General features: G+C 40.6%; 1 protein-coding gene across 1 annotated transcript; it reads right to left on the bottom strand.

The window, feature by feature from the left end:
* Positions 1-1,617: 1,617 nt before the first annotated feature.
* LOC143510481 (GTPase IMAP family member 4-like) lies at positions 1,618-15,998 on the bottom strand. The gene is made up of 4 exons (XM_076999875.1): positions 15,955-15,998; positions 15,681-15,720; positions 12,107-14,165; positions 1,618-11,451 (listed from the first exon to the last, which is right to left on the bottom strand). The coding sequence occupies exons 2-3, from the start codon at positions 15,694-15,696 to the stop codon at positions 13,279-13,281; spliced, it is 903 nt and encodes a 300-aa protein (XP_076855990.1). The 5' UTR covers positions 15,697-15,720; positions 15,955-15,998; the 3' UTR covers positions 1,618-11,451; positions 12,107-13,278.
* Between the last annotated feature and the right edge of the window lie 212 nt (positions 15,999-16,210).

Here is a 16,210-nt window from a genome sequence, read left to right on the forward strand (position 1 = left end):
AAATTGCTCCTCTATCTCTCTCACACATACTCTCTGTCTACTTCTAATGGCTTGGGACATTCTGTGGTATCTTCTCTCTCTCTCTCTCCCTCCCTCCCTCTGGCATATGGCTCTTTAAATGTTCATTGCCATATATATACACATGGAGAGATAATAAGGACAAACCAAATTTAGGGTCACTTGCGACAGCCAAAGAGCTTCAGCTTTTGGAGGACAAAGCGAATCTGGGTAATTTGGCAAGAGATTCCTGGGTGTAACAAATCTGTGATAGCACCCAAACAAACACAGAGAGACTACACACACACTCAGACACAAGAGAGACTACACACACTCAGACACAAGCTGTACAGCACCATACACCACAGCAGACAGAAGAATCCCCTTTCCTCATTCATCATAGATATCACATAACAAAGATATGGTTATACATGTACATCTAAAGTAACAGAACTTCAAGACTAACTTGTGGTTTTACCATAAGAGAAAACATTGTATGAATCTAGATATCTATAGAATTTTAGATTTTACAAAACAAAAGATGGAGCTGACTAGCTACTGATAGATGAAACCATAAATGAACGTCACTGTATATAACCAGAAACCATAATCACTTCCTTTAACCATCAAAGGAAACATGAGATATGTCAAAGTTAAGAGCCTGTATACTCAAGTAAGGGTTGAGAAAGAAAGAAAAAATTGAGACAGCCAAGCATTGGGGGGGGGGGGGGGGGGGGGTGACGACATGAAACGTTAGAGCCTCCCTGTAGAACCAGAGGCAGGGTTGCAGCACAGACATGCCATTGAGGCAAGGTTCAGCACACTGGAAGAGCCAATGAGGTGAGGTTCAGCACACTGGAAGAGCCAATGAGGTGAGATTCAGCACACTGAAAGAGCCAATGAGATGAGGTTCAGCACACTGGAGGAGCTAATGAGGTGAGGTTCAGCACACTGAAAGAGCCAATGAGGTGAGGTTCAGCACACTGGAAGAGCCAATGAGGTGAGATTCAGCACACTGGAAGAGCCAATGAGGTGAGGTTCAGCACACTGAAAGAGTCAATGAGGTGAGGTTCAGCACACTGGAATGAGGTGAGGTTCAGCACACTGGAATGAGGTGAGGTTCACCAAAGAGGAAGGCACAGCTGTTTTGCATAAGATGCATTCCCCTGGGGGACTACACAGAACAGCCACCCTTTGACACATGGGCCTTCTGCTCACTTCTCATTGGTTCTTTGTAAAGTAAAAAAAATAAAAGGTCTGCTCTCACTACCAGAGAGGAAGAGTGATCAGTCCATAGGGTTTTGCCAGTGCTTCAGTTAAATGCTCTGAAAGCTGGATAAGGAATAGACTCTACTCTCTGTAGTGAGCTGTATAGAGATGTATATAGATACACCTTGACTCATTTTCTCTAAGCAAACTGTGTGTGCGTGCATTTCTTCACACACCTCCCTTCTCTCTCTCTCTCTCTCTCTCTCTCTCTCTCTCTCTCACTCTCCACCCCTCCTCCCCCCTCCTCTATCTCTCTCTCCATTACAGGGGACTGGTAGTGCTTCGGGCTTGAAACTCAATTTCTCAGCCTTTGAATGGGCAGCGATTGCACAGAGCTAACTCAATTGTGGAAGGAGGCCTGCACAGTCCCCTTCAATAGATTGGGGCCTCGACTTTAATACAACATCAGTCATGTAACACGCAAACACATTGCTATTCCATTTCAAACCACAGCACTTACAAATGGACGACTTTAAAAACAGGCTGTGTGCTCATTATATTGCTGGAGGAAAGATGGGGGAAAAAATTCCATGAATATGTTTAGCAAACAGTTTATTTATTTATGTTACAGTCTCACACTCAATCACAGATTGTTAGCTCAGATTTTTCTATTACTTCTCTATTATTATAAACTGTGTTTTTGTGTCCCACAGCAAAATAGATGATGGAAAGTAGCCTTTAGTAATAACCACCAAGCAAAATGTGTGCACAGAACACATTGTCCGACACTAAGGAGACAGTAAATAATTTATGTTGATTGGAATTATGTGGTGGGGGTGAGGGTTGTTCACCATGGCTATACAGTGAAATGGGTCATTTATTCGCAATTACCAGTTCATTGCACGTGCTGAGGAATATGTTGTTCGGTGGAAGTCTCACAAATAGAGTGACCTCATTTCCTGTCATATAGGTGATTGTGGGTAAACGGAGCAATTTTTGCCCCCATGCCCAGCAACACAGAACTGGAACATTCATTTGGGTTAATTAGAATCACAATACACCAGTGTTACACTGGAATCTGTGACCATCTAATTATGTGACCGCAAACTACCGTTGCACATTTTCTGCCTGTGTGTTGTCAAGAAAAGGCATGAAGATGAGTGTTAACACAAACAAAACATAAACATTTCAGATTACTCCATGCCCAAGCTTGTAATCGCTGGATACCATTGCTTCCTATGGGTAAAGAGACAACATTGGTCACTAACCACTAACCATCCTAGACATATCTGAAACAAGTTAATGTTTTAGCCAAAAACATTTAAGAAACAGCTGTTTTATTTTTATTCTTATTTTATTCTGTATCTTCTATCTCAACAACACACGTGTAGAAGATGCATCAACGGCCTCCACAGGCACAGGATTCGGTGGGCACAAATTTCAACACCAGCGCCAAGCAAAGCATTCAAATCTGTGGTGCTTTCATGTTAAAAGCAGAATGAATTAACAGCATCCTGTACTCTGTGTGTGTGTGTGTGTGTGTGTGTGTGTGTGTGTGTAGCTTGCTCTGCATTATGCAAAGGAACAAATTCAAACACGTGAGGTATGGAACGCAGGTAATAATTCCTAAACAAAAAACCTGCAAGGTAATAGCAGAGGTGTCACCGTCCCAGAAGTGTTAGCTAAGAACAAAAATTTTTATTTTTATTTTATTTTTTTTACGCATGGCATATTCAACAATACAATTTGAACGCAAACAGTGAAAGGAGATTTTATATAACAGCTGAATTCAACAGTGGTTTAAATGTGGCAGTTCTTAGCAGTGGCGTGTTATCCTGCACTGGAGCACTCTCAGAGGTACGAGGAGCTGGGATCAGATGGAATGTGAAATCAGGCAGCTGAAAAGACAGGAGGAGGAATCCTGAGGAACAGTGAAGGAGAGATGATGGGCCGTACGTTGGACCTGCGTTCTCTTCTTCCACCTTGTTATTCTCTCCTCGCCCCCGCAGTAAGGCAAGAGCTACATCTCAAACTTAATTACCTTTCAGTTTGCCTCATCAAGTCACAGAGGCACAGTGAAGATGGATGGCAATTGCACACGCATGGCTGCACGCACACACACACACACACACACTCTCATACACACGCGTCACGTCACATCACAACAGTTTACAGTCATCACATTGCCTTCGAGTTAGCTTTAAAAGCTCTGAAATAGACACGCATGAAAATCCCTCAGTCCAGTCATTCTGTTCCGACACTTGGCTTCTAAACTCTACTGGGCAACTGAAATAACGGCCCATTTACCCTCTGCCATCTCGATAATGCTTCGGCATGCTACTATAAATGCTGGTTTGTGGCACTGCTGTAGCAGGTATTAGTCGTGTTTTATGGAGTCGTCTGGCTGGAGGGCCTGGTGCGAGGGAGTGGCTCTCAGATCTACTGCCCATGGCGATCTGGAGGTAAGCTACCAGCGGGAACGGCTCATTCCCGCGCACAAACCCAGTGGCAGCGCGTGACCTGCAAGTGCACGACACTCTCAGTGAGAATCGATATGAAGATTGGTCACCTGCGCTTAAAGGGTCTCTGGTTAAACCGCGATGAAATGTGTCCACGAGGAGTGAGGACAGAACATGAATACTGCTATTTACTAAAACCACTTTCTCTCTAATATACCCACCCATAAATGTTCAGCTCATTTGATTAATGCAAAGAGGGAATGGAGCATTACTAACTAAATTAGATAATGATGGCAAATCCAAATATCCCATCAATTACTCTAGAGTCCCAGGCAGCAATTTCATTACAGTACATCACAAGTCCTTGCTCAGAATAAGAACATTTAAGAATTTAACTGATTCAGATTCACTCTGAATGTATTTTTAACGAGAATTTAAAAAAACAATATGTATATGAGTACTAAATGTGTACTAATACTTATTGGGCATTGGGCATTACAACTGTAAGAAGAGAGAACTGGTCATTGAAAAGAGACGGCGATAAAGAGACAGCCAAGCCGGCTGACAGACAGGCAGACCATTCAAATGTAACCACATATTAGAACATTTTACAACATATTAGAATTTCATGCTACAAAACTCTTGCTTTCCACTGTTTGCACTGGTGAACAAGATCTTTGTGATGGGCATGAAGCTGTATGAACTGTGATCACTACAGTGTCACAAAATGTTAGAAATCACCAAATAACCTCTCCAAGCACACAGACATTTGCTATGAGAATACATTTTGAATTGAGTAAGATTCATTCTTTAAATTTATTTACATGAATTGTAGCAGGAGCCACAAATATTCACCACTAATGAGTTTGTCAAAATACAATTACCGGTAGTTGCATGCAATATGTTAAACCCAAACCAACCGTCTCAAGCACCCTCATGCTCTGCATTGACTGCTCAAATTCTTCACACCACACACGGACATCCATATGAATTTACTCAGCTGTAGCGCAACAGCAATGATTTACACAAACCAAACACACGAAACGCATGCACGCATACGAACACACGCACACAAACACACGTGCGCGTACACACACACAGCAACGCATGTGCACAAACACACGCACACACACACACACACACACACACACACACACACACACACACACACACACACACGAAAGCACATGCACTAACACACATACACAAACGCACATGCACACACATGGCCCATCCATTGATTTGCTTCATCCTTCTGGACTGTTGCTATTGTTTTATTATTCATGCCCAGAGCTAACGTTTGACACCCGTTACTCAAGACCTACCACATGGCCTGTGTTTGCTTCTATTAATCTGAAAGCTTTTGTGGGTGAGTGGGTTACACTTTTGTTTTACATTTGTTTGTTTACATTATTATATCATATTGTTTGATATTGTTGTACTGTTAATTATTACAGTATTACAGTGTAACAAACAACAGACCAAAAACAAGCAAGCAACCCCAAGGTAGCAGAGAAAACACCAAGACAGTGGAGTCGCTATTATTTAATAATACCATCATGTTCTTTTATGAGCACTTTAAAGGGATAATGAATTATTGAGGCACTATACTATGTACTGAAAGTACAAGAGGTTTCACACACATGTATGTACACACACACACACACACACACACACACACAAGTATTAACCCTCCCTCATTACTGTGCAGGCAAGAACCAAACCTCTTAATGCTTCATGAAAAAACCCAGAACACAAACACACACAGGCACATGAAAACACACATACATACACAGACACAGATACAAACACAAACACAAACACACACACACACAGACACAGACACAGACACAAACACACACACACACACAGTTTGATGAAATGATTCATTATTCAACAGTATTGAACTCCCCCTTATTAAATCAATCACATATAAAGGACTGAAATAGCTGTTCATATCAAAAAGCTGCTCACATCAAACCCTCTGTTTGAAGTGCCTTGGTTTCTGTCAGAACAGTGCAGGATCAAAGAGAGGCGAAACCCGTGAGTGTGTGGTAGAGGCTCGCGGTAGATAGGGGGGTATGTGCCACATGAGGAGGGCAGCATGTGCTCGGACAGAACACAGAGGGGAGACCGAACACAGAGGAGAGACAGAACACAGAGGAGAGACAGAACACAGAGGAGAGACAGAACACAGAGGAGAGACCGAACACATAACAGAGAAGAGACAGAACACAGAGGAGAGACAGAACACATAACAGAGGAGAGACAGAACACAGAGGAGAGACAGAACACATAACAGAGGAGAGACAGAACACAGAGGAGAGACAGAACACATAACAGAGAAGAGACAGAACACAGAGGAGAGACAGAACACATAACAGAGAAGAGACAGAACACAGAGGAGAAACAGAACACAGAACACAGAGGAGAGGCCGGACACAGAGGAGAGACAGAACACATAACACAGAGGAGAGACAAAACACAGAGGAGAGACAGAACACAAAACAGAGGAGAGACAGAACACAGAGGAGAGAGAACACAGATTAAAGACAGAACACAGGAAAGACAGAACACAACACAGAGGAGAGACAACACAGAACACAGATGATGGGCTCAGGTTGGGCACTTCAGAAAAGCCGGGTGGATGGGTGGCATGTGTTCAAAGAACTGAACATTACGACCTGAGGCAATATGAGACCAACTAATTATGACCCAGGTAAACAGTGAGAGAGACAGAGAGAGAGAGAGAGAGAGAGTGTGAGAGAGAGAGAGAGAAAGAGAAAGAAAAAAATTACACATTAAAAATCCAATATATTAGATGACTAACAAGCTGAACCTGTCAATTCCAGCACTGAATATAAACCGCGAAGTTGCCTCATGTTCCCATCGGAAACTCTGAAGAACAGCAAACATCTTGCAGATGACTGTTTTTAATTTAAAAAGGTGCTATCACAGATTCACTTACAACATTTTTGCAACTGTAAGGTGTAAAAAAATAAACATGTGACAAATGTTAACTACGTTTTTGTTGCAGCTGGAAGCACAAGCTACATTACACACTTTATATATCTGTAATATAATTAACCAGTAATTTTTATAAGAACCAGAATCATTTATCCTCCTTTTTAATAGCCTATACATCATCGTGTGGCAGGACATTTCATTTTTCCACATGAGAAAGAGAAAGGAAACCTTAATGGTTTGTGCCCACTAGCATAATTTTAATTATGGATTTTCCCTACATGATCGATTTGAAGAAAAGCCATAGTAATACTAGTTGTACATTCTACTGTATTAAATATTTGATATCCATTAAAGTTTCATGATTAATGTCTTGAAAATAACCTGTTTCTCTAAGCCCTTTAGTCTTTTTTTAATTAAAGGTTTTATTCATTTTCAGAGAAATATAGATATAGATGCCTTGTTTAGGTGCAGTTGAAATATGAAACCTTTTTTCTTTTGAGCTTTCCAATAAATATTTGTCCAAAAAAAGATTTTATAATGCATCTACACACTGTAAGTATAACAGCCCTGGATAAGATTATTTTAGCTATCAATGCCCCCCTTAATTCATTCAGCAATGTAACTGTGTTTATGTGTGTTTTGCCCTCATACAACCTACATCTATAAATACTCAAAGAATAATTCATAAATCTTTGACAGCATTATAGACCTTCGCCCACAGTATTTCAGAATGTCTGTGCATATTTCTTATGGCATGATAATAAACATTATCATAAACATTAATAAACATAATACATGCTGTGGCATTTTAATATATCTCCCTTTGTTTTCTACCTGCCTTAGTAAATGTTCTTTCTGCAGCTTTGATCAGATACTGATGGAAGCTGTGTGTGTGTGTGTGTGTGTGTGTGTGTGTGTGTGTGTGTGTGTGTGTGTGTGTGTATAATAGGATGGGGGCATCTAGCTGTGTAAATCTTAATGATATTGGCTTCAGCTCCTCAGGGAAAAAGGCAGTCTCTTTTCACCTCCTGTATCACACAGAGCGAATGCTGCAAATGTATTCTCTCCACTACTGCACACTTTGCTGTTCCTCTTTATTGAACAGGTCATTTTTGTCTTAGCTGAAGCCAGACCACAAATGTTGTTAGTGTCTTCTAGATGTGAATTAAACATGGATATAATCTGAAATGCTTGGAAATCTGGGAGTCTTACAACTGAGAAAATGTCTCTGTTCCTAGAAGCCTTCTATTCTGCAAGCTAATCTAGTAGACACATCAGTCCACTCAATATTTAGCACCACACTTGCCAATGAATGTTCAACATGGTGACACCCGATCTTCACACTTCTGGAATGGGGGAAACAATCGGGAAATAAGACATCTATATTTTTCCCCAAGCCTTTGATTGTGGGGTCCAAAAATCAAGAGTGTCGCAAGTCTGTAATGTAATATGGGTAGGTAGCTCGTTAATAAACATACCTGTTGCGTAGGTAGCTTGTTAATGAACACACCTGTTGAGTAGATAGCTCGTTAATAAACACACCTGTTGCTTTGCTAATAGCAGCTCCCTAAATCCAGTGTTTTTTCATCCTGAGTACTGCGGAGCACGCTGGATTAATAGTCATTCTCTTTGCCATTAACCTCGCCATGAACATCCCACAATACAATACAGTTATAAGTTATAATAACATTATATGTTATAATGTTATTCTAAACCCTCTCTGACTCGGCCACAAGCACATTAGTGAACATCATCATTCTAGGAGGCTCCTTTGTGGTCTACTTTCCTAACTATGTGTTAAGAGAATAATGAATGCTCTTCACAAACAAGGTGTGTGTTCCTGGCTAACCGGTTCCTGGAGGCACTGAAACGCCCGCAACAATTACTCCATCAGTTAGTCAACAAAAATCAACATTCTAGTCTTCTAATATATAATACATCAAATTCTCTCTCTCTCTCTCTCTCTCTCTCTCTCTCTCTCTCTCTCTCACACACACACACACACACACACACACACACACATGTATATTGTAACTGCAATTATCATTGCTTAATTCCAGTACAAATTATTTTTCTTTAAACAGACTGGTAAACAGGGGTGCCCATTGTTCATGTTATTTCAATCTCATGAATAATTCATGAGAGCTACTACAGTAAGTCCTAGCATTGTCAGCAGCTGTCAAATAAATATAGACATAAGAAAAGCTTTCCCTGCTAAAAACAATCCTAACACCAAGTTGGTTCACATGTATCCTCACACATTTGCAACTGTTTGCTAGCTGCACTACAGTGGCTAAAATATCCGGTCGAAATGTCTGTGTTGGCTACATTCATGCTGAAGTTACCAGACTGCACATGACACACTTCATGTCAAAAGTTCCCTCTTCCTGCAGAAAAACAGAAAACCCATTTAGGCCCGAGGAGAGCAGCAGGTCTGAAGGTGATGCAGCGAGGGGGGGGGGATCGACTTTCTTTTTTTAACCTATCTGCAGATATTGGACCATGCCAGAGAAAGGTCACACTGGTTAGCTCTATGACTCTAGGTTCATTCAGCCCATAAAAACAGTGGACAGTGCTGGTTTCAGAGTCCACTGTCAACCTTGTGTCATAAAATCAAGGCTTTCCATGGAAGGAACGTTCAGTATTTCTGATCTATCTATGCTACTGTCTATAGGATGCATTCTGTGAACAGATGCAAAGCACTTTGTAAGTCGCTCTGCATAAGAGTGTCTGCTAAATGCCCTAAATGTAAATGTATTGCTGGGTAGGTACATGAATTTGATAATGTGCAACTCAGATAATGTGCAGCACATTTTGCTGGTGAAGTGTGCAGCTCTCAGCCATCCGTATTGGTTGGGGATCAGAATCTCAACAAAATAAAAGAAGTATCTTCATCATTTGGCTTCTTTTGCAACACATAAGTGCAGTGCGAGTTTTATTGAATGGACCGAGAAGAGAGCAGAACGCTATTCTGGAAAAATCTTAGTTTGCTGCATTTATTGCTTGCTTAGGATTTACACTCCATTTCATTTTTACACAAACACACACAAGCGCACACAAACACACACACACACACACACACACACACACACACACACACACACACACACACACACACACACAATCTCCCTCGCCTTTTCAATCTCTCGTGCCATTTTTATTATAAGCCCCTTGTCAGCAAACTGTTTCCCAAACCTCAAGTTCATTATCATCAATAAGTCAACCTCTACACTGTCCTCAACAGCCATATTCAGAGGTACCTTCTTGCTGTGCCTTTTTTTGGTTGCAAGGTAAACCAATTTGCCATCCTCTTCCCATTTCAGATAGTATTAAACAATGCCCTCTGAGTGCGCAGCTGTCTGAAAGGGGATGATTTATTGCAGAGTGAGAAGTCTTTGAGTCGCTTTGTGAGGCTGTGCAGTACAAAATAAGCTCATTTATATTCCATATTACCATTGCGTCCACACTTAATATTCCTGCCAGTGAACACCAGCCACTGGATTCACTGTGATTCTGATGTGGTATAAAAGAGGCTCTCGGTGTACTAACATTATTAAACACAGTTCATCACATTACAGTAATGTGAGGGGAAAGAGCTCAGATATAAAAGCAGGGGTTGAGAGAGCCATCGGGGGCTGCTGGTTCACATTTGACAATCTCCTAATAGCACTTGCATGAGAAGTGCTTCTCTCACCATTATCTTCCAGCGCGTTCCTACTGCTGCACTGAGAGACGCCTGTAAAAGCTTCAAGGCCTGCATGGTTTTCAAATCAAATTAACAAATAACAAGCATAAATTGATGAAATTATAGAACATGGAATCAAAGACTGTGATGCTTTCTTTCAATACATCAATAATCAATAGAGCCTTTCAATGGCTATTGTTATGTATTATTGTATATATATATATATATATATATACACACACACACACACACACACACACACACGCTCTGAGCAAGTCCACATTCACAACATGCCACAAGGCCAGGCTTTATTCTTCATTATCTCTATACTTCTCTATACTGTGAGACTAAAGAGCATGATGTGATGGATCCTTAATGTGCAGTTCTGTAGCATAATTAAAATGACATGAAGATGCAGCTCGACTCCATTCACTTTACGGAACGTGTGGGATGGAAACCCATACAGCAATCACAGATGAAGGTCACACAAGTTATTTCGTAACAAGAGTATCGCACAGCAGGACAAAATGAAGCAGGCTGGACCAGATCAGCGCAGACTCCAGCACACTAACCATTCATGTGCACACACAGCCCGTGGAGTCAGAACAATGCAGATCTAAAGCAGAGATGCTACAGACTGTACAAGACCAGCACACCTTGGTGATCCTTCTGCTTTCACTAGCCTAGTAAAGGCACTAATGATCTGATGGGACGGATGAAGCGCATTAGAGTAGATAAATCGGCAGACTGTGCTGAGCTCTGATGACGGCACTGTACTACAACTCTCGGAGGCATCTGGAAGTACACTGCCAGATCATAACACGCTCCCAGATGGAGGCTGTGGGAATTTAAAGCACCTCCCCTAATATATAGCACCTTTCGTTTGTATGGTTAAGGATTACATTCCATGTAAAACAAAAACTGGCAAAACGGAACATTATGATCAAATGTCCTAATGTCCTACCTTTGTATTTATTTAGCTATTCCTTCTCATGTCATCAGATCCAGGAATCCAGCAGTAAATATTCAGGAATCCTATCAGATTCAGGAATCTTACAGATGTACCGCCTGAGCAGTAAAAGGCCTTTTTGTGCTGTGCGATTCTTCGATCAAGGGTGTTTTATACAATCTCACCTGTAAGAGATATACCGCTGTAACCAGAGCTGGAGTGTGTGCGTGTACGCAGACGCGAGGGCTGGTCAATACCATGCCCTTCACCTGCCCACTTCAAACATAAGCTCCTCATGCTGTGATTGCAGCTTGTTTGACTGTTGTATCAAAGACATTGCAGGGGGTTGGTGTATGGCCAACAGGGGTCCATTGATCGACCTTTCTGATTGGCTCCATTACAGTTCTACTGAGTTTCTTTAATCATGGGCATAGAAAGGTGTTGGAAATTTTGGACAGAGATTGAAAAACAATGCAATTATGCATGCTTCTCTGTTTAAATATATACACTGCCACACCCTCACCCCATCCATCCATAAGGAATATAGCATCCATGAGGAAAATTAGCAACTAAAACTAGAAAAGTGGATGACAAAAGCAGAGGCTTTGCAAAAATAACACAAAAAAGAACTGATAAAACACACCACATGGCAGCTGGTGTCCATCAGTTACTACCACCACAAAAAACTGCTAGTCTGTCATTGTCTTAACACGTCTAATTTTCTCACTCTTAATCATTACTCAATCACTGCGGTCAATTAAAGCTTAACTGCACTGACAGCATATTATCACCTCAGACAGATACAAATTTTAAATATCCTTTAATAAATATTATACATACACAGACACCATTGACCTCTTAGTAGATGCACAAGAAGGAAGTTCAGTTCTCTTATTTCTTTGCTGAAGGCTCTCCGTGATCACCAGCAGAAGAGGTTTCTCCAGTTACTACAACAGAAAGAACAAACAATTACGTAAAGTCATCACTAAATGTAGTGACTCAGTGAAAGCATAAACACGCAGAGGTTGTGTTTGACCCATTGAACACTGGCTTCAGTGGGACCAGTTGAGCTTGTGTCATAAAAGCAACCGGGATTTTCCATACAGAATAAGCATACGGTACTGCAGTCTGGATGTTTTACTTGCAACACAGCACATGATGAACACCACTGACTGTGAGCTGTACCACTGACACCAAGGCACTGATGCTAAGGCACTGAAAAACTATTTCAAAGAATTGGCTTTCCGCTACTGGGAACTTGTCTTTAAACAAAATAGCACTAACTGAGCGTGGTTAGCTTACAATGGGTTTTTTAAAAAGATGAATAAAAACAAGGATTATTCATCTATTACATAACAAGTGTTCCACTTCCTTTTGTTACAATCGACTCCAGAACTGTTCACAACAGAAGACTTTTTTCCTAAAGTAATTCTGTAGAATACTACGTTTTAAGACATATGCATTTCATTACTGAAACTTAGAAGATTCGGTTTTTTTATGAATTCTACCAAAAATATCCACCAAGGTCATAACTTCTAATACTGTATATTTTTCAGAAAATATGGCATGTTTTATGTGAGCTGTCACAGTGATTTGTCATATTCTTAACTATTATATGTAACTGTCTTACTTAATGCATGTCAGCAGACTCACATAATGAATGCAGTAAGATTTAACAAATCATGACTGAAATATGAAATCATAAGACAGTAAATAACTGATTAAACATTTTCCACGTCAGTCAGTCAGAAGAAGTCATGTCAGCACATCTTAAACACACAGCCTTATTCATAGCAAATCTGTAGTTGAATCAAAATCCTTAAATTCATTGCTGCCAAAGTATATACAGTATGTAAATGTACCTGAGTATTGAACTCTGTAGTTTACCATAGGTTTGTGGGTTTATTATTGTTTTAGCTTGTGAATATATTACAAAAAATCAAACTATATACTTAGCAAATACTATAATATGTAATATAACACATCTCACACCTGTGCTATTTTTTCTAAAATCAATGCATAGGACCAGTTATGGGCAAGGTGTCACGCCTTTGAACTAACCGCAGTTCCCCAGACTCCATTTCCCAGAATCCCACTTTATGTTCCTCATCCCCAGATAATTGAAGTCGCCTGTCTCTAGGTTTTCTCCCTATGCTTTCTGGAGGGAACATGAATACTCCAATGCACAAACATTCAGGTGGAGAGAACATGAACACTCCTGTAGACTTACATTCAGGTGAAGAGAACATGAACACTCCTGTAGACTTACATTCAGGTGAAGAGAACATGAACACTCCTGTAGACTTACATTCAGGTGGCTCTGTCTTGCTCCATTTCCTTTTACGATTAATTATCTGTTTGATCTTCTCTAATAGTTCAATGACCTGAAATTCATCACTCCTGACCTTATTGTTGAGAACGTGATACCTGTTCTTACACTGTTCCACCAACCACTTTAATTCTTCATTTGCTCCCACAATATGTTGATCAATAGAGGCCTCTCCTAACCAATCTCCTCTGGAGAAGAGCACCAGGGTGTGATTCCAAACATCAGCACCCAAAAGCTCTAAATGCTCCTGCACCGCGATCTTATGTCTTTTTACAAAAGGGGCCCCTAAAGGGTAAGCCATAAGGAAAACGTGAGACCCTTCACCAAGCATCTCAACTCCTCTCCTGAGTTCCTGCTTAAGTTCCTCAGATGTATCGTTAGCAGAAACCCAGTTCCAGCTGGGAGTGTCCACCACAGTGACTTGAACACCTGCAATTTTGTTTGTTTCCATGATGCACACTTCAGTTTGCGCCCCAACACTGAAGACCTCCTTGTTTACAATGGTATTTCCAGAGGAACTCTTTCCCGCCCATCGCCCACCAAGTAATAGTATCTTCAAATGATCACTTTCTGTTGACAAAAAATAAACAAACAAATAAATAAAAATATTGGCTAAGTTACTGTACCAGTGCCAGTCAAAGCTATGGTAGTTTTATGCTTTCATCTATGTTCTGTTTACCAAACCTATAATTTAACCAGTGAAATTGAACTTGGCTTCAGATCAAAGAAAAAGGGTACATTTTCTGATTCTTATAAACCTTGTCTGCTTAAAACAATGTTAAGTATTAGGGCTTAAGTGTTACACCACCACTGGTTCACTCAAATATGCCAAGAAACATTGAGTGTGTGTCTATTGTTGCTCACTGTTAGTTTACCTTTACAATGTTATACTTCTATGTATATACAATTTGTGCTAGACAAATATTTCAGACAGTTGCACCTAATAATCAGACAGTGAAGTAATACAATAGGTGTTAGTAATAAACTGGTAGTTGTGTAATTGGAGGAAAGATTATGGCAGCACAAACATTGCTATTGAACATTCCAATAACACACATCGTCAATGGTAGACAATAAGTATTTAACATAGTTTTATTTTCTATCCACTACTTTTGAGCCTGTGTGTTCAACCACTTCAGTGGTAGAAAGCTGTATTTTCTTAACTGGGGAGGGGGAGGTGTTCCCTTATTTAAAGAAGTCACTCATTGCTCAATGCGCATTGGATATAACAGAGGAGCATTGCAGCTCACATGGACTTCTCAAAGATACGATTTAGAGCAGGTATCACCAAATGGCGGACCGCGGTCCGGATCCGGACCCGAACGCCGTCCTGTCCGGACCCAATCACATTCCTGATTAACTGGATACGGACCCAAATGCCAAAAAAAATTTAACGGGAGACTATATTTTAAACCGGAGAATTTATTTTCAGACGAGTGTTACGTTCACCACCCATTTGAGTGTTACGTTCGCCACCACACACCCCCCCCCCCCGCTCAACAACTTTCGTTCGCCACCGCGGACACGGACCTAAGGTCTGAGCTATCTGCCAAAAATGGACCGCGGAAAGATTTAATTGATTACCCCTGATTTAGAGCAATTTGGAGTTATTTTAAAGATATCCATAATAGAAAATGCTCATCAAAATAAAACGGTAACTACTGTAAATAACAAATTTTCTGGATTGATGGTTGGATGGGCTTTCACTCGTGTGACTTCAAGGAATACAGTGTGCAACTTTGTAAAAAAAAAAACGGATTACCAGTTATTCCAAACCCATAACCAACGATATAAACGGGCATTGAAAATACCACAATTTTATAGGCAAGTATTTAAGCATCGTCAACACAAACTTGTTTTCATTTTTTCTTTCGAAGAGACTCCACGGGTCACAGTTTAGTTTCAAACAAAACCTGAATATGTAGCATATTTTACATCTACAGTTGACGTTAACATTTCAAACCAGCGTGACAAAATAACACACACGTGCCAAAAATACCACACTACATTCAATAAACCACAAAGCTAGTGAAGTAGTTTAACCACATGATTTCGTGTCTAAGGGCGTTTAGAAATAAAACGTACCTGACGCGGTAGCCATATCTATATTCTGTCTGCTTTGAAACTGAAACCAGAAGGGTTACAACATTTAGACTGGGAGGACTACAACAACCAGGATATGGGCCCAGCAGGGGAAAAGGGCCGTTTATAAGTCATAAAGACTCTTCTGAACCCAACAAATGTAATGTTATCTAAAACTTAGATGTCACGATTGGAAAAACCTGCACGACTAAACACAAAACGCTGTATGCATAACCGTTTGCTTACATAACATTTATATGTTTAGGGAGGTCCATACCGGTATTGAGCGATGTGCGTTTGTAACGTCTCCGCTGGCGAGATTTTCTTCAGAAATAAACTTATTATCGATCTTAATACAAACAGGTGTGCAGTTTAAACTCAATTACATCAGTATGACTTACTTTTCTGTCGCACCTTACCCATATCGAATAGGCCTTATCGTATTTTGTTCGTGTGTTCTTAGTTTGACCTCGTTTTCCCCTTCACGGTTAGTTTTGTTTTCGTGAATCATGCTCTCCCTCTCCGTCCCAGCG

Source organism: Brachyhypopomus gauderio, chromosome 1 (genome assembly GCF_052324685.1).
Source record: "Brachyhypopomus gauderio isolate BG-103 chromosome 1, BGAUD_0.2, whole genome shotgun sequence".
Lineage (NCBI taxonomy): Eukaryota > Metazoa > Chordata > Actinopteri > Gymnotiformes > Hypopomidae > Brachyhypopomus > Brachyhypopomus gauderio.